At 39.9% G+C, this 24059-nt stretch overlaps 1 protein-coding gene across 1 annotated transcript in view; it reads right to left on the reverse strand.

Moving 5' to 3' along the window:
* The window catches only part of LOC126236022 (uncharacterized), a 158650-nt gene that overhangs the window by 14146 nt on the left and 120445 nt on the right, over positions 1 to 24059 (reverse strand). Inside the window, exons 7-8 of the mRNA XM_049945044.1 lie at positions 15036 to 15268; positions 9103 to 9276 (exon numbers count right to left, since the gene is read on the reverse strand). Coding sequence (XP_049801001.1) covers positions 9103 to 9276; positions 15036 to 15268 — 407 coding nt within the window. The remainder of the gene's footprint in view (positions 1 to 9102; positions 9277 to 15035; positions 15269 to 24059) is intronic.

The raw sequence follows: 24059 nt of genomic DNA on the forward strand, positions 1-24059 counted from the left end.
AAACAATGAGAGTAGGAGTGTTACAATGACCAGTTGGAATCATAATTAGGAATAAGATCAGTTCTGAAAGTATCACAAGTCATGTTGAAATAGTTTTGTAATATGTGGCCTTTTTTCCCTCCAAAAAAGGATTCAGCAGTTCTTCATTCCAGGTTTCACGGATTTCGGAATGTTATTACAGATGATACAAATTTCCCCCATCACTACTGATGTTTAACTAGATTCTCAAGTTATATAACATGAAAGCAATAAATGAAAAATAAAAACTATTCAAAAATAATTAAATGGAAGTTATGATAAGCTGTTAGACTGTAATGTCTACTACATTTCAGAAATTAAAAGAAATAATTTTGAGCACTAATACTAAGAAGAATAACTTTCCCATCTTTCTTTATTTTTATGGACTTTGACAGTATTATCACATTATTAACTCAGAGAATTATGAACGTCGAGGTGATTTGTGAGTCTGAGAACAAAAATCCTAGGAATGTAGGGACTGGAGTGAAAATGACAAGGAAATAATTAGGAAAAAAATAATTTTGGTTATTACCTGTCTACATTTCAAAAGTTCCAAAGCTGTAGCATTATGGTAGCAGAAGACCTTTCTAACAATCAACTCAAATACTGATAGTGAAAATATTTGGATAGTAAGAGCAGAAGTCACCAGACTGTGTGCCAATATTCTGAACTAAATAACAAAGTTTTCTGATTTTTTTTTTTTTGTGATGAGAATATATTAAACCTGGGTAGAGACAGAGAGAGGCAGGAGGCAGGAAGAATGGTTTAGGCCAGTTTGCTGGCTAGGAATGCGAGAGGGAGAGGTGGTAGGTGCACAGAACAGGCATGTGAGGCACAAGTGTTGGAACTATTAGGGAGTGGTCTACACTGAAGATGATCTGTGGATGTGGAGGTGATGGTAGGATGGAGGGAAGGGAAAACTGTTGGATGCAGAGTGTTTGGACAGTGGGTTACCAGAGATCGAGGCCAGGACAGTTACAGAAGTGAAGGATATGTTGCAAGGATAACTCCCATCTGCATAGTTCAGAAAAGTAGGTGGTGAAGGGAAGGATCCAGATGGCCCAGGTTGTGAAGCAACCATTGAAACTGAGCATGTTATGCTGGGATGCATGTTGTGCCAGATATGTTCTCAGCAACCATTTGGCAGTGGCCAACCATTCTCGTGGACAGCTGGTTGGTTGTCACACTGATATAAAAAGATTGTGTTATGATTGCAGCACAGCTGGTTTATGACATTGCTGCACTTACAGGTGGCATGGCCTCTGATGGAGTAGGCTAAGCCAGTGACAGAACTGGACTGGAAGTGCTGGGTGGATGGATTGAACAGGTCTTGCACTTGGGTCTTCCACAGGGTCCCTGTGGTAAGGGGTTGGGGAGTAGGATTAGCATAGAGATGGATTAGAATGTTGTGTAGGTTACTTGGGTGATGTAAAACCCCTTTAGGAGCAGTGGGAAGGATCTTGGGCATGATGGTAGATAATAAAAGCTTAGATGAAGGATATGCTTCAAATAAAATGGCACAAATTCAGAAACTTTACTAGTCTCAGACAGATGTGATTTTATGTATATAGACTGAAGCAGAGAGTGAAAATTTGTACCAAAGCTGGGAATCATACCTGGGTGTCCTGCTTACTAGGCACGTGCTTTAGCCACTAAGCCAAATTAGCATAGCAGTTCGAACAACTGCACAGGTTACCCTAGCACACCTCCATCCTTGATCCAAATTCTTACTGCTGCCCTAGTCTAAATTCCCCCTTACACACAAACAGATATGGTTCAGCTGTTCCAACCCAGAGTAATACTGGGTGACATGGGGGCACTCCACTGTACCTGATTCTTGGTTGGTGGTGGAAGGATAGGGGGTGTGTGAGCACTTGGCATGGGAAATCTGCTTGTGAACTGGGTTTGGGGGTACTGCCTGTCTTTGAAGGCCTTTGTGAGACCTTCAGCACACTGGGCAAGGGAATTCTCATTACTGGAGACATGTTCGCCACAGGTGTCCAGGCAGTATGGGAGAAAAGTTTTAGTGTAGAAGGGATGGCACCTGCCAAAACAAAGGTAATGTTGGTGATTAGTGGGTTTAATGTCAACAGAGGTGTGTATAGTGTCAGTAGAGAGGTGGAGGTCAACACCCAGGAAGCTGGCACATTGGGTGGAGGAGGAACATGCAAAGCAGATGGCAGAGTAGATGTTGAGGTTGTGTAGGAATGAGGGCAGCGTGTCTTGAGTCCAAATTGTGAAGATATCATCAATGAATCTGAAGCAGACTAATGGCTGGGGTTTTGGGAGGACAGGGAGATGCCAGGTGGCCCACAAACAGGTTGGTGTAGAAGGGTGGTAATGCAGTAATAGGTGCAATAATGAATAAGAAATAGAAATGTATGTCAATATGAAAAGCATAGTGAATGCATTATCATAGCCAAACTAGACATGAAGCCAACATCCACCACAGTAGGACAAGTTTATGTGCCTACTAACTCCACAGATGATGAAGAGAGAGAAACAATGTATGAGGTTCTCTGGTCCAGCTCTGCTTGAGTGTTCATAATGGCTAAATGAATGACACTTCTATTGAATCTTTGAAACTTTATTAGAAATGCACACCTGACATCTCTCTTATACACCAATTGGACAGAAATGCAATAATTCAGAACTCTAATCCTTGACATAAATAGAAGTTGATTACAGGTTACAGTTTGGTAACATTATGCAACAGAACATTGGCAAGGAGTGTACATTACCAACAAATTCACAAAAAACAAAGAATAAACAGAATGGACAGAAAACATATAAAAGCATAAAAAACACAGTGCTCCTGGCAGCTGGATACAGAACTGCTCAGACAGCCATGTTTCACTTGCTAAGAACACTGCACTGCACTGTACACTACATATCATTGAACTTCATTTTAATGCATGATGGCTGACATATGGGCCACTATACAAATTCCCAGGCAGAAGCAGAGCATCAGGATTGAGGAATCACACTGGGAAGTGCACCCAGCTGCCAGAGCGACTTGTCTGTGTTGGAGGAGGAACTGTTTCAGGAATTGGATTCTGCAATGGTGGCACTTGCGATGATAGTAGCATCTCAATCTGAGGTGGGTGGATGCCTCCATTGAACCACTGTCTGTGGTGCATCAGTTTGAAGGTGAGGTTTCCTCACCTTTGTAGACTGAAAGGACGCATTATATCACGAAACTATGTCTTTAGCCCACTGCACTGGTTTAACGTGGTTTAATGAAGACAGTTGTAGCCTTGCCAATCACCAGATTGTCCATTATTTATGTATGTCATTGGAGAACTTTATATGGGCCAGAATATTTGGCTTGTAGTGGTGGTCTAATGCCTTGCGTGTGGAGCATAACATGTTTACAATGCTTGAGATATTGGTGCATGAAGGAGGGCAATGGGCCATGCCATGAAGCTTTTGAGTTATGGATCCTGGAAATGAGTTGTTTCAAGTGATGCAAAACATTTGACTGATCACGTGCAGATATCTCTATTGTGTCTGTGTCAAAAAAATCACCAGGCATTTGCAGTGTTTCACCATAAATTAATTCTGCTGCTGACAAACCAATGTTGGACCTTAATGTTGTTCACAAGCTGAGTAGTACCACTGGTAGTGCCGACAATCAGGCCTCTACATGGCAGATTAGTGGTGGCTTCAAACAATGGTGCCAGTCTTTGATCATCCTGTTTCTTGCCAGGTGGTAGCTAATGGTCATATGGTGGGTGAATTCACCAACTATGTCGAAGTACAGGCAGAAACTATTATTGACTGGTATTGCTTCAGGCAAATGGGTATAATGGTCAATCATGTTAATAAGTACCTCTGTCCATTTAATGCAGGAAGCAGTCCTACAGTGTCCAAATGTACATGGGTGGAGTGAGTAGTGGTATCTGAGAAGTTGCCAATTGGGGCTTGGACATAATGAGTAAACTTGCAGCATTGACACTGGAGACAGTATTTGCCCATTCCCAACAGTCTTTCTGCATTGCCCACCACACAAAATGCTGAGACACTAAATGAAAGGTTGGACACACCCCTGGATGGAACAACTCATGGACAGTGTTAAAAGCTTGCCAACTGAATACCGGTGGCAGAAAGGGGAGAGTTCAGCCATGAGAGATGTCATACTGCAGATGTGTTCCTTCCCCTGGAATATCAGTGAGCTCTAGCTTCAATGCTGATGTGGCATCATTCACATACAGAATGAGTTCATTGTCTTATTGATGCACTTGTGTAAGAGTGGAAAATTCTATTGAACTGGAAACACTGTTGACCCATGGTATATAACCCATGACAACATTGTTGGTCCCAGATGTGTGCTTAATGTCCATTATGAATTGCGTTAGGGATTCTAAGTGGTTAAATTGTCTGGGTGAGCTTTTGGCACTATTCTGTCTGAATGCCAACATCAGTAGCTTCAGCTCTGTATAAATTGTTAACACTCACACTTCGACTTGAGGATGAAAGTACTTTACCACCTGGTACACAGCCAGGAGCTCACGATCAAATGTGCATGATGTTCTTTGTGAAGGTGACAGTTTGTGTGAATGGTATGCCAGTGGTTGCCAGGCTTTGCCTGCCTTGCATGCACAACTATAGCTAGTGGTGTGTTGAGCTGCAGGTATGCCAGAAGTGCTGCATCAGCCAATCTCTTCTTTGCTACCTCACAATGGAGCACATATCATGTCTCCACTTCACCAGAGACTTACCATTAACTTTCGGGCCTGATAACGCTGCCTTAAAATTTTCCTGTAACTCTGCAACACAAGGAAGGTGCCATTTACGAAGTTAAGCACACCCAAGAAACATCATAACTCTTTGACTGTAGTTGGCCAGGATAGTTGTGGTACCATGTCCACCTTCTCAGGCAGAGGAAGGGAGCCCACAGCAGAGATCTTATGACTGAGGAAAGTCACCTCTGGCTGCCCATAGACACACTTGTTCATGTTCAGGATAAGTCCGCATCGTTCCGATTGTCTGGACACCTCCCACAGATATTGTCGATGTTGTTCTGGGTTCGCGGAGAACACTAGGACAACATCGAGGCAGGTGAAGCACTATGATAGCCCTTGGAGAATGAAGTCCATAAATCTTCGCCAAGTTTGAGCACTGTTACTTAACCTGGAAGTCATGAACATGCTTTCAAATAACCCAAAAGGTGTTATTATGGCAGTCTTGGGTATGTCTTCGATGGCTACCAGTATCTGAGTACAAACCTTCACACAGCCCAGAACAGCAAATATGGAGGCACCATGTAGCACATAATTATAATCCCTCAAAAGCAGTACAGGGTATCTGCTGGGCATTGTTCATGAGTTAAGTACATAATAGTCATCACATGGGTGCTCTGCTCCACCTTTCATTGGTACCAACTGTAATGCTGAGGACATGGGCTTTTAGGTGCCTGCATTATGCCTCAAATTCAGCCTCTGCTATTGCTAAACAGTTCAAAGCCAAACGTCTTGGCCAACATGCTACAGTGGGTTCATCTGTCATCCTTATGTGGTGCACTGTGTCATGTGGTATGTGCTTAGGAGTACTGAGGGGGGGGGGGGGGGGCTGGCCAAGTTCGGGTAGCTGCTCAAAAACATTGCATATTCACTCCCAGAAGTCTGCATCAACCTGGTGCTGTGAACTGGTGAACTGCGCTGTGGTGGAAACTGGTGACTGCTGCTCAGCAATGTCTGGAAGTAGTCTGTAGTGTACCAGGAGGTCTGCTCCAATGAGTGCCTCAGTGACATCCATGATGGTGAAGTTCCATGTGTGTGGCTGGCACAGTCTAATGGTACCACCACATCTGTCCATCCACCACCTTGCAGTGTTATGATACCAACAGAAGATCTACTCCTTGAATGACATTGTTATCAACCTCTGCCATTGCTGGCATTGTTGTGCAACAACAGCATGTGACCTTTGCTGCGTGTGAGTCATGGTTAGAACATGCTAATGTTGCTGCAGTGGTTGCACTGTTGTCCTGTGCTGTGACTGCACAGACCTGTGTGGGTGTGACTGCATCTTGTATTCAATTGGCCAGCTGTGCCATGGCATCTGGCAGCATGTCAGCTGTGAGGAAACTATGGCTTTTATATGCAGTGGCAAATGACTGCTCCATGGTGTGCACAACATATCTGGTACAGTGGTTGTGTCAACCTTACTGCAAACGTGTCACAGGTACTGGGGTGGCTTTCTAGTGCCTTCGTGAATTTCTAATGCCCATCATCTCTTGAGTAAGGACTTGCGATATGTGATCCTGTTGTAAAACAGCCACAAGTCATATCAATTCTGACTTGAGCTTGTGTATGAATTTGTTTGTGGTATCACCCTAATTATATCTTGCACTTCAGCAGTGAACTGATGGTCAAGTTGGCTTTCTATGAAAGTGAACTTAGTCACACTGGCTGTTATCTCTCTGCCACAAGAAACTTGCTTCTGCCTGCATTAACCAAAGGATAGAATTATCCAGCAGAACAGTGGCAGGTGAACTGCTATTCTTGATACTGTTAGTTCTTTGGCCAACACACAGTTCAAATGAGATTCTGCCAATTATAATGGGGTCACCACTTGTCAAGTCCAGCTCAACTTTTGGCTAATCAACTTTCACTTGATGAGTTCATAAAAACTAAGTGAATGACACTTGCACTGGTTCTTTAGAACTTTGTGAGGAATGCATGACTGATGTCTCTCTTAAAATGGGCAGGACAGAAATTCCAGAATTTGGAACTATAATTCTTGACATAAAAAGGAGTTGAGTACAGGCTACAACTTTGTAACATCAGGTAACAGAACATTGGCATGGAGCACATATTACCAACAAATTCAGAAAAACACATTGTCTTTGGTGGCTGGGCACTTAAATGCTCAAAGACCCAAGATTCACATGCTAAGAATGCTGCACTGCACTGATACACAGCACTGATCTTTGCATTAACACATGGTGGCTGATGTTTAGGCCACTACAAGGTAAAAGAAATTATTCAGATAGTTAAGGAAGAGGAAAATTGAATTGTGGCTAGGGACTGTGATTACATAGGAGGGGAAGGATGAAAAGAAAAAGTTGTAGGAGACTGTGAACTTGAAAAAAGGAATGAAGAGGAAAGCTGGTTAACAGAATATTGCAAATGGCATAATTTAAGCATTGCAAACATTTGGTTTAAAACCCATGAAAGAGTCCTGGGGATAGTGGAGAGCTTCAGATTGATGGTAAGATAGAGACTTTGAAATCAGATTTTAAACTGTACATTTCCACAGACAGACGTGGGATACGACCATAAGTTTTTGGTTACCAACTGCAGATTCCAAGTGAAGAGATTGCAGAGAGGTAGGATATTAAAGAAATGTGAACTGGTTAAATTAACAGAACCAGGGAGTGTTGATTCAAAGGGATCATTAGGTAAAATTTGACTGAAATAGGGGAAAGGAAATTTGTTTTGGTATGTAGTCATTAGATGGCAAAATAAAAGTGTGACTACAGATTAAAACAAATAATTTTTCTGTTTATGTTAGTCACTGTTTGAGCCAACAGTATGTCAGGAATGTGTAACACAGTAGATGATGAGTAGCTGAGAGAAGAAACAGTGATGGTAGCAGAGAATAAAATAAAGAAAAAACAATACATAATAGAAATCTTTGTACAACTCATGAGTTATCAAATTTAATTGACAATAGGAGAAAACATAAAAATGCAGAAATGAATCAGACAAAAAAAATACAGATTGCTAAAAATGAGACTGACAGAAAGTGCAAAATGGCTAATCAGGAATTCCTAGAGCACTAAAGCTCAGATGGTGACCCAGCAGTAAGCAAAGATGGGAAGGCTGAATGAAATATAGAAGGATTTATAAAAGTTCTATACAAGGAAAACAAACTGCAAGACAATATTATAGAAAAAGGACAGGCTGTAGATAAAAAATGAGATGAGAGATATGATAGTACAAGAAGAATTTGGCAGAGCACTGGAAGACCTGTCAAAACAAGGCTACTAGAGCAAACAATGTTTCCTCAGAAATATTGAGATTTTTGGGAGAGTCAGTCATGATGAAACTGTTCTATCTGGTAATCAAGAAGATAAACAAAAACCTGCAGATGTCAAGAAAATTTATTTGTTTTGTGAACATACTGCTATAGCTTTTTCAGTTTTATTTCCCCTTAAAATAAATAAGGGCAAAGTCCACAATGAGCAAGGATTATGGATGCATAACTCCTTGAATTAAAGTGGTTTGGGCTGAGAAGAGAGAACTCTACCTAATTCAAAGTGTAAATGTGCCAAGCTATTACTTTGCTCCACAAGTATTGAGGATGTTCACCTTCAAATATAGTCTTTACATAATTAATAGGTTTGTTCAAAGTAAATGAAGACTTAATATCATAATGCAGACAAGCAGTCTGGTCTGAGCAGCCAGAGACAGTGGTCATGTGTGTGTGCAAGGTGTGCTGTCTTGCTTGAATGTGTGTATGTTTTTTTTTTTCCTTTTCTGGTGTAAACTTTGGCCAAAAGCTTGATGTGTAGCAGTCTATTCATTGTGCCTGTCTGCAACTCAGTGTGTCATCTTTACAGCAAGTAGAAATCTATCCTTTTCATAATTGTTGTTATTCCATCCCAGAATTTCCATTGTTTGATTTTAACTATGTAATGAAACTGAGGAGGAGAAGATTTTTTCAGAGTAGTGTCTTTTCTGCTAATTCACAATGTTACATTTATTTGAAGTATGTACAAATAGTATTAAGCAGTATAGTGACAGTGTATTGTTAAGTTACAGATTAATTTTCTAAGTGTTGCTTGACCTTTGTTACTGGACACATTGACTTGTTCCACATCCCTGAAGATTCACATCCCTGAAGATTCGTCTTCTTAATGAGTTTTATGCAAAGTGATGGTTGAATGAATTGTTTGTACTACCTATATTTGTGGAGCGTTGCTTCCAGCATAGTTTGTTAGTCATTCAAATTGTTATAACTTCTTAATGAAGATTGCAAGAAAACAGAACAATATTACATATACACATTGTAGACACTATGCTGGTTCTGTTTTCACATTTGAACTGTGAAATCAATGATCTACTGTGAAACACAAACCTTGTCTTCTGGTAGCCTCTCCGACAGTGAAAGCCATCGGTACTTGGCTTCAGTAGAAATAGCCTTTCGCTCTATCTCAGCTGATATTTTCTTTTCGTATTCGTCCAATAGTGTGTACATTTCTAACCATTCTTTTATTTTCTCCTCTTCCTTTGATATATGTTCCACTGCAGCCTGTTTTACAGAGTGATAAGAAATATGTAATTTTTGGAATTTTCCAATGAAAGGAGGAATATTAATTTTTTAAAAGTATGACAGTATTTTGTGGATTATAAAATATATTATCATCTACTTTAACAGTTCATAATACAGCTAAACAGCTCTTATTACACCAGTTAGAACATTTAGTGTAACCTCATGTGACAAAGTATAGCTGTAAATATTGGTATAAGCTTTGAATATAATAGAGGGAAACATTCCACACAGGAAAAATATATCTAAAAACAAAGATGATGTGACTTACCATACGAAAGCGCTGGCAAGTCGATAGACACACAAACAAACACAATCATACACACAAAATTCTAGCTTTCACAACCAACAGTTGCTTTGTCAGGAAAGAGGGAAGGAGAGGGAAAGACGAAAGGATGTGGGTTTTAAGGGAGAGGGTAAGAAGTCATTCCAGGGAGCGGAAAGACTTTCCGCTCCCGGGATTGGAATGACTCCTTACCCTCTCCCTTAAAACCCACATCCTTTCGTCTTTCCCTCTCCTTCCCTCTTTCCTGACAAAGCAACCGTTGGTTGCGAAAGCTAGAATTTTGTGTGTATGATTGTGTTTGTTTGTGTGTCTATCGACCTGCCAGCGCTTTCATATGGTAAGTCACATCATCTTTGTTTTTGGTATAAGCTTTGTTTTTTAAATGCAACACTGTGTTCTAATAGGTCAACATAAAATTTGTAAAGATAATGGTTGTGGCAGCAGCAGACTGTCCTGTTTATGAGCTGAAACTGAAACAAATGGTCCAGGTTTGAGAGAGATACAAATGAAACTGTCATCCCTGCCTCCTTTTTGTTTATTTATTTACAATTTTTAGTTCACCCATTACACTGATGACTTCTGGAACCATCATTCGTAAATGTAAAAGGACCTTACAGTAATTAATTGACCCATCTATGTTATTTTAGTTTGTATTGTGCACATCAGTGGTTCTGTGTCTTGTGGAGCCCAAAGAGGTTTATCTGTTATTGTTCAGAAGTTATGAATAAAGCCATATTTGTGTGACTTGGATTGACTTTGTGTATTATTTGGTTCCTACACTATTGGCAACGAGTTTGGAATTGTTTCTCTGTGCACAGTTTTTAGGTGCAGTTTCATCAGTTCTATTCATTGAGCAGCTTTCTTCAGCTGTGACCACTTTGTCAGCTTCCATTAACAGACAGGATACCATTCTACTGGTCCATCCACCCTCTTTTCCTCCATATGACAATTCAGCTGGGGATTGGGAAGCTTACTAAAAATGACTCTGACGCCATTTTTTTACTATCAGTAAGACACACTCAAAGTTCTGCAAAGCCTTTGTCAGCTTACCCCTTTTAAGAACTGGTAGCTCTTATTTTTGATCACATATGAAGTTTATTGACCAACAATTGTCATAAACAAATGTATGTCATAGTGGTGTGAGCTGCACTCTGCCAATGCCACATGAAACCAAATCAGTCTTACAGGGCCTGACAGCTGAACTCCACAGCTGTAAGTATCACTTCATTACTGATGCCCATAATGACTCTTATGTAGACTCTATAGTGTTCAACACAATTATCTATTTAGCTCCAGACAAGGAAGTGCACCAGAAGGCTTTACTCTGTGAAAACTTGCAGTTGGTAGAAGTTTTTCAAATAGCACAATCTTTTGAAGTTTGTCAGGCAGCACCTGACAAAACTGAAGCATGGGGTGATGTGGCAGTAGTGTCAAAAATGTGCTCCCTAGAATGACAGATAGCTTTCACGAGGAAGTGACAGTGGTGGCGGTAAACATGTGGGCCCAGTGCTGAACAGACCAAATAATAATAATAATAATAATAATGGTTTATTTGTCCATAATAACATTTACAGTCGGTACCAGGAGCCATGACCACCACAGCACCAGCATCAGCATCAGCATCAGCATTCTCTGTTTCTGTCTTGTCCAGCATGAACATTCAGTGGGTCCTAAGCACTGGGCTACATGTAATGCTTGCCAGAAGGCTACATGGTCTCTGTGTGTTATTCGCTGAAAGTTGCTCAGGATATGGACATGGAGGTACCCTGTGTGACTCCAATGCTTGTGACTTCTCCCAAGTTGCTTACTGAGTTAAGTGCTTTTCATAATTGCTCTGGCTACAGGTCGACATAGGTGCTGCAGTGAGATTATTGAATTCTCAAACGTATTTGAGTGTAGGCTCACCACCATTGAGAACAGTTTTGCAGAATGAACAGAACAAGGTGCTGTTGGAACAATTTACAACATCTGCCTCTTACAAGTCACTGATTCATTCCATTACATTTTTGGTGGTTAGGCCTACTGATGCCAGTGTTGAGAACTTGTTCGGGAAGGAAGCATTTCAGGCATTTGAGTTTTCTATCCCCAATGCAGTTCATATTGTGTCCAATCAGGTATCATACTCTCAATTGGAAACACTGTGTGAGGAGGTTTTGGAATTGTTTTTGGAAGGTGTAGATTGTGCTATGAATTTTTCCACTCATATTTCCTTGAAATCCATGGCTAACCCACATTTTTCTCTTGTGCATCCTGAAAGGTCAAGTGAATGCAGAATTGTACAGACTCAAATCTATAGAGGTGGTGCAAAATGTTGTGGCTATTGAATGGTTGTCTCTGCGGTTGTAGTTTGGAAACTGTAGGAGAAACTTCGCCTCTGTGATGACTTCAGTACCACTGTCAACGTGCGTTCGATTGTGGATACATATCCTCTCCCACACCACGAGGAACTGTTCGTAAAAATATCAAATGGCCAGTACTTCCCTAAAATTGATTTGTCTGAAGCGTATCTACAGGTTCCTGTGGACGAAGAGTCTTGGCGAGTTCTGGTTTTGAATACTTTCACACTTTGTTTTCTGTCCCATAGTCCACAGGCTTACAGTGTAACCCTGCAAAATCTCAATTTTTTTCAACCTTCTATTACTTATTTCGGGTTTGAGGTCTCATGGGATGGGATTTGCCACCTGACAGACCACATTTCTGCGTTACGCATATGCTTCATCCCATGTCCATAAATGAACTTCAGGTCTTCTTAGGGAAGATAGCCTACCATCATAAATACCATAAATTCCTGCTGGAGGTCACCACATTGGCCCACTAGTTGCATTCCTTGTTACACAAGAATGTGCATTTTTGCTGGAGCCCAGACTGCGAACATGCTTTTCAAATGTTTGAATTCGAACTACTCTCAGGCCTCTTGTTTAGCTACATTCTCTCTGGACCAGCACATAGTTGTGGAGACTGATGCCTCACAGTATGGCCTTGGCATGATCCTAGTCTACAAATATGCTGATGATTCTGAACGACCTGTTGCTTTCACCTCTACACCTCTCAATTCGAGCTCAGTAGCATTACTCTCATGTGGAGAAAGAAACTCTTGCCATAGTCTGTACTCTCCAGAAATTCCATGTTTTCTTGTATGGCTAAAAGTTTCACATTATTACTGACCACAAACACTGGGTTTCCTTGTTTAACCCACACACTTCCTTACCTGACAGTGCAGCACACAGCGTACAAGCTGGACATTGCTCTTGTCTCACTACAATTATGAAATCCATTTTTGATGTACGTCCAAACAACCCAATGTGGACACCTTGTCCCACCTTCCTGTGGGTCCTGATCCTGACTTTGATTATGAAGAATCGCTTTGTTTTCATCTTGACACTGAGACACGGGCCACAGTTGTGGGTTCTACAGTTACGAGTTCATGCATAGCAGCTGCCATTCTTAGCAACCCGGTTCTCCATCAGGTGGTTTGATTTGTTCAACAGGACTGACCAGATAAAGTGCTGAGTTGGCCTTCAGACCCCCTGTGCAACTATTTTCCCTTATGGTACCACCTCTGATTTTGATTGTGTTTTGCTGTTACCCATGGAAGACCTCTCTCCTAGAGTAGTCATTCTCACCACATTACAGCATGCAGTTCTACACCTTCTCCAGCAGTGCCATTGGTGAATTTTGCATGCTAATTTCTTAGGAGACATATTTTTTTGCCCAGTGATTGATGGCAAAATTGTCCATTTTGTCATGTGTCGTGAGCAGTGTGCCCAACAACAGGCAGCTCCCAGGGTGTCTCTGTCTCCCTGTCCTGCTCCACACCAGCCATGCAAATGCATTCATGTAGGCTTTGTGGGCCGCTTCCTGAATTCCTACTGGCTCGTGGTTGTGGATGCATTTTCCTGGTTTCCTTACATTCTCAGGTAGGCATTGACATCGACTGAGCTCACAGTTCATACCCTTTCAAGAGGTTTTGTAATGAGGGATTGCCTTGTGACGTGTTGCAAAAGCTATCAGGCGCCTATGCCACACTGCAACACACTGCCGTCGGCTTGATTGGCAGCTCAGCCCTTGTAACCATATGATGTTGTCAACCTGCTATTTGCCTCATGACCTGCAGAGGGCCTTCACATACACCAGAACAAACCACAGAGGGCATGTAAATCAGCAAAAGAGATTGCTTGTGCCATGAATCTTTTGCAGCATCCCCTATGTCACATAAGCCAATCAGAAGGAAGTGTACCTGTGCTATGTGGGTATTTAGGATTGCGCCTGCACCAATCATGGCAGATACAATGCAGCCAGTGCTGCCTAAACTGCAAGCTGTGTTCACTGCCAAGGGACCTCAGCAACATTCCTGTGGGTCTGTTGATATTCTGTCAGATTCATTTGGCAAGACAGTAGAGACTGTGAACTTGTACAGATTGTAACTTATGTGTTAGTCTGTTCCAATGTGCTCCACTCAAGGAAAACAAGGACTTATTATGTTGTTTTTACAACCAAGACTTGTAGGCCAAGTACTTGCATTTATTCATGAACATATTTTCCTGTTAGTAACTAGTTACGAAGTTTGTTACTTGTTTGTGACAGCCAACGAAGACCATTTGTGTTGAATTCATTGTGTTAATAAAAGTAGAGGATGAAGTACATCCTCGTGTGTTTCTTGCAGAAGTGTCCCAAGTCCCAGATACTTCACCTTGTACCTTACTTTCTGATAATGAGCCCCAGTTTGTTTTCACATCTTTCAATTGTTTTGTTCCTGTCATGGCATTCATCATGTTATGGCTTCACCATTCCACCCTCAATCAAATAGTGATGGGGAATGACTAGTGTGTACGCTGAAGTCTGAAATGAAAAAGTCTTTGTGAATTCTGCACCAGATGATGCCCTTCTCCATTCTCTGGGCACCTATCACTTCATGCCTGTGGGGGGGGGGGGGGGGGGGACAAGCCTGGCTGAGTTGCTTCACAGCCAACAGCCACGCATGCTCCTCCACCTTCTGCAGCCTGTGCTGCACCTGCAGTGATCAGTTTTGTCTGGCTGCTTCACGCCAGGATCACCAGTATGGGCACAGTGGTTTGGTTGCCAGCTCAAGTGGATACCAGCCATTGTTGCCCACCATTGGGGATGCTGTCCTTGTGATGTCCATACCGCTTCTCTGTAGAAATTAGTTCAATCACAGATGATTTCTGTCCTATATGAAGAACTGTGGAGGATTTCTAGCATGTTTTTAACTAACATGACATGTCAATGATGCCCAGTGTCAAGCAACCACATGCTATAATTTCTCTATACACTTGCTAAATAGTTTCTGTGAATGCAATTTGAGCAGGCTTAGATCAAAGTATGCCAGTGTGAATCTGTCATCAACCGGCTTCCCCTATAGACAAGTTTTAACATGTATGTAACTGAGAGCCATACTCTCACCAAAACCATATACAAATATGATTGATTGATGTACCTTATCTTTCTCCTGCTCACTTTCTCTTTCACTCATAGGCAGAGTCCAGATAGCTCGCATACACTTGCCAAGTCCAAAGGAAGCAGTTGCCCTCAAGGGAATTGGCAGTATGTCTGGAAGGTGCACAGGACCTTCTGAAGGTGGAAGCACTGTCTCACATGGTGACCAGAATCCGTTGCAATCAAGCATTGCTGGTTGTGAGAATACCAAGCCTTTTGGCAGGTTGTGTGTACCTGTGTGAATATTACGATAAACAACCAGGAAACTCACCAGCAACTAAAACATCCAGTCATGAAAGTCTTCATTGTACATAATTCAGTTTGACAGTAAATGGTATAATAAAGCTAAGCACAAAATCATGTAATGCACAAAAGAGATGTTTAATTGTTTAGATGCTATGGTTCAAAACCTAAAATTTACAATAGATTAAGGCATACAAGAATGAAATTAAACAGACTAGAAGAGCTTATTTGTGTTAACTATTTTTTAACTTCGGTTGACACTTGAGAGGCATCTCATCCTGTCATCAACTGGAAGGGTTCAGGAGCCATGCTGATTCATTATTACTCAACATCTGTGCAGAACTTGAGGAGACTCTTCAGAGTAGTGTCCAAGTAATAACTGTGTTCGGGAAGAAATAATTGTAAACATTTCTGATATGATGTTTTGAATTAATTTAAGAGGGTAAGTCAATTGTTATCTGTAAGTAGTTATAAAATTTTATTGTAATCAAATGTGAAATTTAGAAGAACATTATTTTTCCACATAGTCTCCTTGCGTTTCAATGCTCTTGGTCCATTGTTGTACAAGCTTCCTGATGCCCTCATAAAAGAAGGTTCTTGGCTGAGATGCGAGCCAGGAATGCACCGCTTCCTCCACTGCTTCGTCTGACGCATATCGATGGCCCCTTAATGATGGTTTGGGTGGACCAAACAAATGATAGTCAGAAGGGGCAAGATTGGGACTATATGGAGGGTGATCCAGTACTTCAAATTTGAGTTTTTGGAGCGTTGCAGCAGTGTGGGCAGCTGTATGTGGACGCACATTATTGTGCAACAACACAACACCTCTGGACAACAATCCTCGGCATTTGCTTCGAATTGCAGGCTTTAACTTGGCAGCAAGCATCTTGCTGTAATGTACATTGTTTATTGTTGTGCCCCTTTCACCATAATGTTCCAGTACTGGACCTTGTGCATCCCAAAAAGCCATAAGCATCAGTTTTCCTGCAGACGGTTGGGTCTTGAACTTTGTCTTGCACGGCAAATTTGAGATTTCCATTTCATACTCTGCCATTTACTCTCCAGCTCATAATGATGGATCCATGTTTCGTCACCAGTAATGATCCTGTCCAAGAAGTTGTCCTCTTCATTACTATAGCAATCCAGATATTTTTTGCAGATGTCCAAGTGCATTTGTTTATGCAACTGTGTTAGTTTTTTGGGTCCCATCTTGCACAAACTTCATGAAACCCAAGTCTGTTTTGGATGATTTCGTAGGCAGAATCATGACTTATTTGCAGACAATGTGTCACTTTGTCAATAGCTAATTGTTTGTCTAAGAGAATCATTTCACATGAACGCTCAGTGGTTTCTGCATTTGCGGTGGTAAACAGTCATCAGGCTCCTTCATCATGTGTAACATTTGTGCGACCATTTCGGAATTTTTCAGTCCATTTGATGATTCTCTATTGTGGCAAAACACTGTTCCCATACTGTACCGAAAGTTTTCAATGAATTTCGGCCCCTGATATGCCTTCCGACCACAAAAAACGGATCACTGAATGTTGCTCTACTTTGATGCAAATAGACAGTAGAGCAGCCATGATTAACAGCATGGCAGCGGTAACAAAATTAACCTAGCAGCTTGAAAATTGCAAAGATATAACAACAAATAAATAAAGCATGTGTCATCAATGTAAAATGACAGTACTACCAAAATAAACAAAAATATAACTAAATTGTGGATAATAATTGACTTAACCTCATACTATCCCACTAATTCAAACTGATCTTAAAACAGTGAAAATTGCTAATTATTTTTACTTGGTCAGAATTGAAATAATGAATAAGAATATGGAGTGGATAACTGAAACTGGTTACCTTATACAAATAAATCACATTGGGAAGTGTTGCAAGATCAGTGTTAATAATCAGTTGCTCCTATTCTTAGAAAACTATATAAAATTATTGGTTCCATCAATTGCTTTTCAAGCTACCACATACTCATTACGGAAAGATAGATAATGACAAAAATTATTTTGTAGATTAAGTGAAGATATTTAGTGGAGTTGTGGCAACACTTTAAGCTGGAGCAGTTACTGAGAAATGCTGTTGTGACAACCATCTTCACAGGGTCAAGACTCAGTATCTTAAAGGGCACAACTCCCATGACTAGCTGCACTTGATGTGCAAAATAAAGGCATTCATTACACTTGTAGATATCAGAAAATGATGAGACTATAGTTTCTCAAAAGCCAGCTGACAAAAAAATCAACTGAAAACAACATAATATGATTAGTTGCAGTATCTCTTAAAAGCATCTCATAGAATTTCAGAAATGTAAAAATCCTTGATGTTAGCAACATTGGCCATGGATTACATCTTAACAGCCTAGGGAAAAATTGCTCATAAAAATACCAATGATAACATCAACAACAGGTATGAAATACCCAAAAGCGAAATCATCTTAAAATGGCACTCTCAAAAAGCACCTCATCTAACATGTACGAGGAAAGAACCTCAACATTTTTTATGGTGAGTCACACAAGGGAGGTGCAGCGTAAGTCATTTGATGCATTTCACCTAGGGCAGCCAGATGACAATAGTCAAAAATTTTGTTTGTCCAACCAGCCAGACAACAGTGCAAAAAGTGTATTTTTCTTGCATATTAACATACAGTCACTAAAGAATAAACTCACAGAAATGGAACAATGGTTGGAAGAATCAAATTGTGATGTTTTGCTAGTAAATGACCACTGGTTAATTCATAGTGAACTTGAATTAAGTGTTTGTAACGAATTGCAGAGGAGACTGAAACAGTGGCAAAATTACAACAAAAATAATCACTGAAAGATTTATTTGATAAAACAGAGAATTTGAAAAGTTTATTGTTATACTTCTGTTCCAATGACATCAAGAACATGTAATCATGGGGGTGTCTTTGTTACTCATCACTCTGGCCTCCACCACTCAAAGAAAACTTTTGGACAAATACATATGTTTACTGCTAGAACAGTTTCTAAACATTACAATTTAGTCATTAGTTCTGCAGTGAAATATAAAGTTTAGTTCATTGCTTACACATATCTTAATTTGGTGTAACTCAGAGTAATCTGCTTTCTGCCGCTGCTGTGGAATTCATCGTCGTGATCCATTTCATCTGCAAACTGGACCTAGTTACGTGTATTCCATGAAATAATCCAGGTACCAAGTTGTTTTATAGTGGTTTATTAATGATAAGCTGCACAACTTCTTGTTGGTGGTAGCCCACTCCACATAACAGGCTACATAGCTACAAAACCACTTAGTACAACAATATTATTATACTGGGATGCAACACAGTGATCACATCTGTGGACTGTCTCCAACTGTGTCTCCTCTGAGCCTTCTGCTCCCCCTATTTATATGTTCTTAACAATCAAGTTAACAAAATTATAGTGCAAATTTATAAAATTAACAATTAAAATTTCAAAGTTATTATGAATGACTATACACAAAACCTTTTGTATTTTATGCCCAATATGAGGTATACAATATAAAAGATTTTTAAATAAGATATATATCACATTATACTAAATAGAGAAAAACAACAATGCCAACCTAATTTTTCTTAATTATGACTTAATTAGTGAATGCAAAATAATGCTAGCATATATTGGATGACATGACATATAAGTAAACAAATGAAATAATAAATTTTATGAAATTTAATGTATTATACAAAATCACTTGTGTGCAAGTGCACTAGATACAGTTGGAATTATGAAACTTTCAGTAAATTGTCTCTTCAGAGAGTATTTCATTAGGGCAGCAAAAAAGGAATGTAAAACAAGGGGTTGTTTTATTTCCTGTACCTTATTGATACCAATTAGCAACATGTTAGTGTAGAACAAATTTGAAACGCGGTAGTATTTCAATTCTTATAAAAGAAAAAAATTAGAATATGAAGCAATAGATGTAAGTTTTCTCTATATAGAACCAGATTTTGAAGTCTCAGCAATAATGATACCAAGTCAAGGACTAATAGTTATATCAGTGTACCAATCTCCTAGTAATAACACAGAATTATTCACAGAAAATCTCAAGAAATTGATAATAATGCTTTTAAAATATAAAAATGCAGAGTTCCGATATTAACACAGATACTAGGTATAAGACCTAACATGTGAAGCACCTATTAGACATATTAAGATCATTAAACCTGTTGTTGTTGTTGTTGTTGTTGTTGTCTTTGATGCAGCTCTCCATGCTACTATATCCTGTGCAAGCTCTTCTTTACCTCCCCATTAGTTACATGATCTACCAATCTGATCTTCAGCATTCTTCTGTAGCACCACATTTCAAAATCTTCTATTCTCTTCTTGTCTAAACTATTTATTGTCCATGTTTCACTTCCATACATGGCTACACTCCATACATATACTTTCAGAAAAGACTTCCTGACACTTAAATCTATACTCAATGTTAACAAATTTCTCTTCTTCAGAAACACTTTCCTTCACATTGCCAATCTACATTTTATATCCTCTCTACTTCAACCATCATCAGTTACTTTGCTCCCCAAACAGCAAACCTCATCTACTACTTTAAGTGTCTCATTTCCTAATCTAATTCCCTGATTTAATTCGACCACATTCCATTATCCTCATTTTGCTTTTGTTGATGTTCATCTTATATCTTCATTTCAAGATACTGTCCATTCTGTTCAACTGTCCTTCCAGGACTTTGCTGTCTCTGGCAGAATTACAATGTCGTTGGCAAACCTCACAATTTTTATTTTTTCTACATGGATTTTAATTCCTATTCCAAATTTTTCTTTTGTTTCCTTTACTGCTTGCTCAATATACAGATTGAACAACACTGGGGACAGGCTGTAACCTTGTTCCACTCCCTTCTCAAACACTGCTTCCCTTTCGTGCCCCTCGACTCTTATAACTGTCATCTGGTTTCTGTACAAATTGTAAACAACCTTTTTCTCCCTGTATTTGACCCCTGCCACCTTCAGAATTTTAAAAATAGTATTCCAGTCTATAAATGCTGTAAATGTAAGTTTGCCTTTCCTTAATCTATCTTCTAAGATAAGTCCTAGGGTCAGTATAGCCTCACGTGCTCCAACATTTCTACAGAATCCAATTTGATCTTCCCCGAGGTTGGCTTATACCATTTTTTCCATTCGTCTGTAAAGAATTCATGCTAGTATTTTGCAGGTGTGACTTATTAAATGGATAGTTTGGTAATTTTCACACTTGTCAACACTAGCTTTCTTTGAGATTGGAGTTATTGTATTCTTCTTGAAGTCTGAGGGTATTTCACCTGCCTCAATCATCTTGCTCACCAGATGGTGAGCAAGATGTTAGGGCTGGCTCTCCCAAGCCTATTGGTAGTTCTAACGCATATTGTCTACTCCCGGGGCCTTGTTTGAACTTAGGTCTTTCAGTGCTCTGTCAAACTCTTCATACAGTATCATGTCTCCCATTTCATCTTCACCTACGTCCTTTCCCATTTCTAATATTGCCTTCATGTACATCATCCTTGCATAGACCCTCTATATACTCCTTCCATATTCCATTCTTTGCTTAGAACTGGTTTTCCATCTGAGCTCTTGGTATTCATACAGGTGGTTCTCATTTCTCCAAAGGTCTCTTTAGTTTTCCTGTAGGCAGTATCTATCTTACCCCTAGTGATATATGCCTCTACACCCTTACATTTGTCCTCTAGCGATTTTGCACTTCCTGTCGATCTCATTTTTTAGACGTTTGTATTCCTTTTTGTTTGCTTCGATTACTGCATTTTTATATTTTCTCCTTTCAATTAAATTCAGTATCTCTTCTGTTATCCAAGGATTTCTACTAGCCTTCATCTTTTTACCTACTTGATCCTCTGCTGCCTTCACTGATTCATCGCTCAAAGCTGGCCATTCACCTCCTTCTGTATTTATTTTCCCTGTTCTTGTCAATTGTTCCCTAGTGCTTTCTCTGAAACTCTCTGCGACCTCTGATTCTTTCAGTTTATCCAGGTCCTATCTCCATAAATTCCCACCTTCTTGCAGTTTCTTCAGTTTTAATCTACAGTTCATAACCAATAGATTGTGGTCAGAGTCCACATCTGTCCCTGGAAATGTCTTACAATTTAAAACCTGGTTCCTAAATCTCTGTCTTACCACTATATAATCTATCTGAAACCTTCCGGTGTCTCGAGGCCTCTTCCACATATACAGCCTTCTTTCATGATTCTTAAACCACATGTTAGTTATGATTAAGTTATGCTCTGTGCAGAATTTTACTAAATGGCTTCCTCTTTCATTCTGTAATCCGATTTCATTCCTTAACCTCATTCCATATTCACCTACTCCTTTTTCCTTCTCTTCCTTTTCCTGCTATCAAATTCCAGTCCCCCACGACTTAAATATTTGTCTCCCTTCCCTTTCTGAATAATTTCTTTTATCTCGTCCATCATTTCTTCAATCTTTTCATCTGCAGAGCTAATTGGCATATAAACTTGTTACACTGTGGTAGGCATGGTTTCGTGTATATCGTTGCACAATAATGCGTTCACTATGCTGTTCATAGTAGCTTGCCCATGCTTCCATTTTTTTATTCATTATTAAACCTACTCCTACATTAGCCCTATTTGATTTTGTCTTTATAAACCCGTATTCACCTAACCAGAAGTCTTGTTCCTCCTGCCACCAAACTTCACTAATTCCCACTATATCTAACTTTAACCTATCTATTCCCCTATTTAAATTTTCTAACGTACCTGTCCGATTTAAGGGATCTGACATTCCACGTTCCGATGCGTAGAACGCCAGTTTTCTTTCTCCTGATAATGACGTCCTCCTGAGTAGTCCCCACCCAGAGATGCAAATGGTGGACTATTTTACCTCCAGAATATTTTACCCAAGAGGACGTCATCATCGCTTAACCATGCAGTTAAACTGCATGTCCTCAGGAAAAATTATGGCTGAATTTTTCCTTGCTTTCAGCCATTCACAGTACCAGCACAGCAAGGCTGTTTTGGTTAATGTTACACATCCAGATCAGTCAATCATCCAGACTGTTGCCCCTGGAACAACTTAAAAGTCTTCTGCCCCTCTCCAGGAACCACACATTTGTCTGGCCTCTCAAGAGATACCCCTCTGTTGTTGCTGCACCTATGGCATGGCCATCTGTATCACTGAGGACTTCCACTGTCTAAATGACAAACCCACCAGGGTCAGTGCTTGCTTAGATAACATAATATGCAACTTTCAGCCAAATAAAACTGAATTTGCTACCGTAAACCTCAGGATATGAGATCATACAGGTTTATGGCTTAGGCACCCTATAAGCAACAAAACAGACAGTTCTTCAACTGAACCAGGAAGAGTAATCAGGCCAATTAATGGACATAAATTGAATCAGTTAAAAACCAATCTTAATCACATAAACTGGGATACAGTACTTACTAATGATATGTTTGCCAATGATTAAACACAGAAATTTTTAGAATTATTAGTAGAATATCTTGACTCATGTCATCCCAAATATCACAGAAAATCTCCAAAGCAGAACTGGAGTAATAAACTGCAAGAACTGAGAAAGTGGTACACGCCACAAATGTGCAAATGTAGGTAAGAAATGATGGTGCCCTATGACAGATTGCAACAGAATCAGGCTGAAAAGGAAGCATACATAGCAGCAAGAAGGGTGTATAGATCAGAAATTGGAGCAGTCAAGAGGAAAGCCAATGACAGTTACATACTCAGTTTGACAAATAAGTGTAAAGCAGCATGGAAAGTTGTCAAAACAGAGATAAGTTCCAAAATAAACACAACAACAGTCCAGTTCAACCAAACACCTTCAATGCACACTTTACCAGTTCTGGCTCAAATAAAAATCTCAGTGAAGATGCAAACAAAGCGGTAGTTATGCTTCCATATCTAGACAGTAAGCAACAAGACAAGTTCTGCTAGACTCAAGTATCCTACAGATAGGTTAGTGAAGCAACTGCCAAACTTAGTAACTCAAAAGCAGAGGACTTCTATGGACTTTCAAATCATCTAATAAAAAATATAAAGAAAGAAATTCTACTGCTACTAACCAAAATCATCAAGCAAATGCTACATGAAGGAATCTTCCCAGATTGCCTACAATTACTATAGTATCCCCTACCCTCAAGAAAGGTGATGAAGCATCTCTTGATAACTATCATCCCATCTCACTCATACCAGTCACATAAAAATTATAGAATACTGTACGCACATACAGATGAACCAGCACTTTGAGCAAAATAATCTACTTAGCTCATCACAATATGCGTTCAGATTTCATTTCTCCACTGTAAAAGCAGTTGAGACTATCATCACAAAAATACGTGATTATTTTGAGACTAAGAAACAACCTGTGCAACTCTTCTAGATTTGAGGAAAGCTTTTGACACTGTCTCCCATAGTATACTTATAAAAAAGCTCCAATACTATGGAGCTGGAGAGGAAGCTCTTCACCTCATTGAGTCATACCTAAGTAACAGAAAGCAGGTGGCAACTATAAACAGCCAGAAGTTACCTATTACAAAGGGTGTTCCAAAGGGCTCAGTACTGGGTCCATTCCTGTTAATTATGTGTGTGTGTGTGTGTGTGTGTGTGCGTGTGTCTAACTTACCTTCATTTTTGCCTGGCCAGGCAGTACTGTATGCAGATAATACACCTCAAATCACACAAGTTGATGATACAGAGGAGTTGCGACATAATGTAAGCACAGCTATGGACCGATGCACTAACTGGTTCCATGCAAATTATTTACAGATTAATAACAATAAAACT

This window comes from Schistocerca nitens, chromosome 2 (assembly GCF_023898315.1).
Source record: "Schistocerca nitens isolate TAMUIC-IGC-003100 chromosome 2, iqSchNite1.1, whole genome shotgun sequence".
Lineage (NCBI taxonomy): Eukaryota > Metazoa > Arthropoda > Insecta > Orthoptera > Acrididae > Schistocerca > Schistocerca nitens.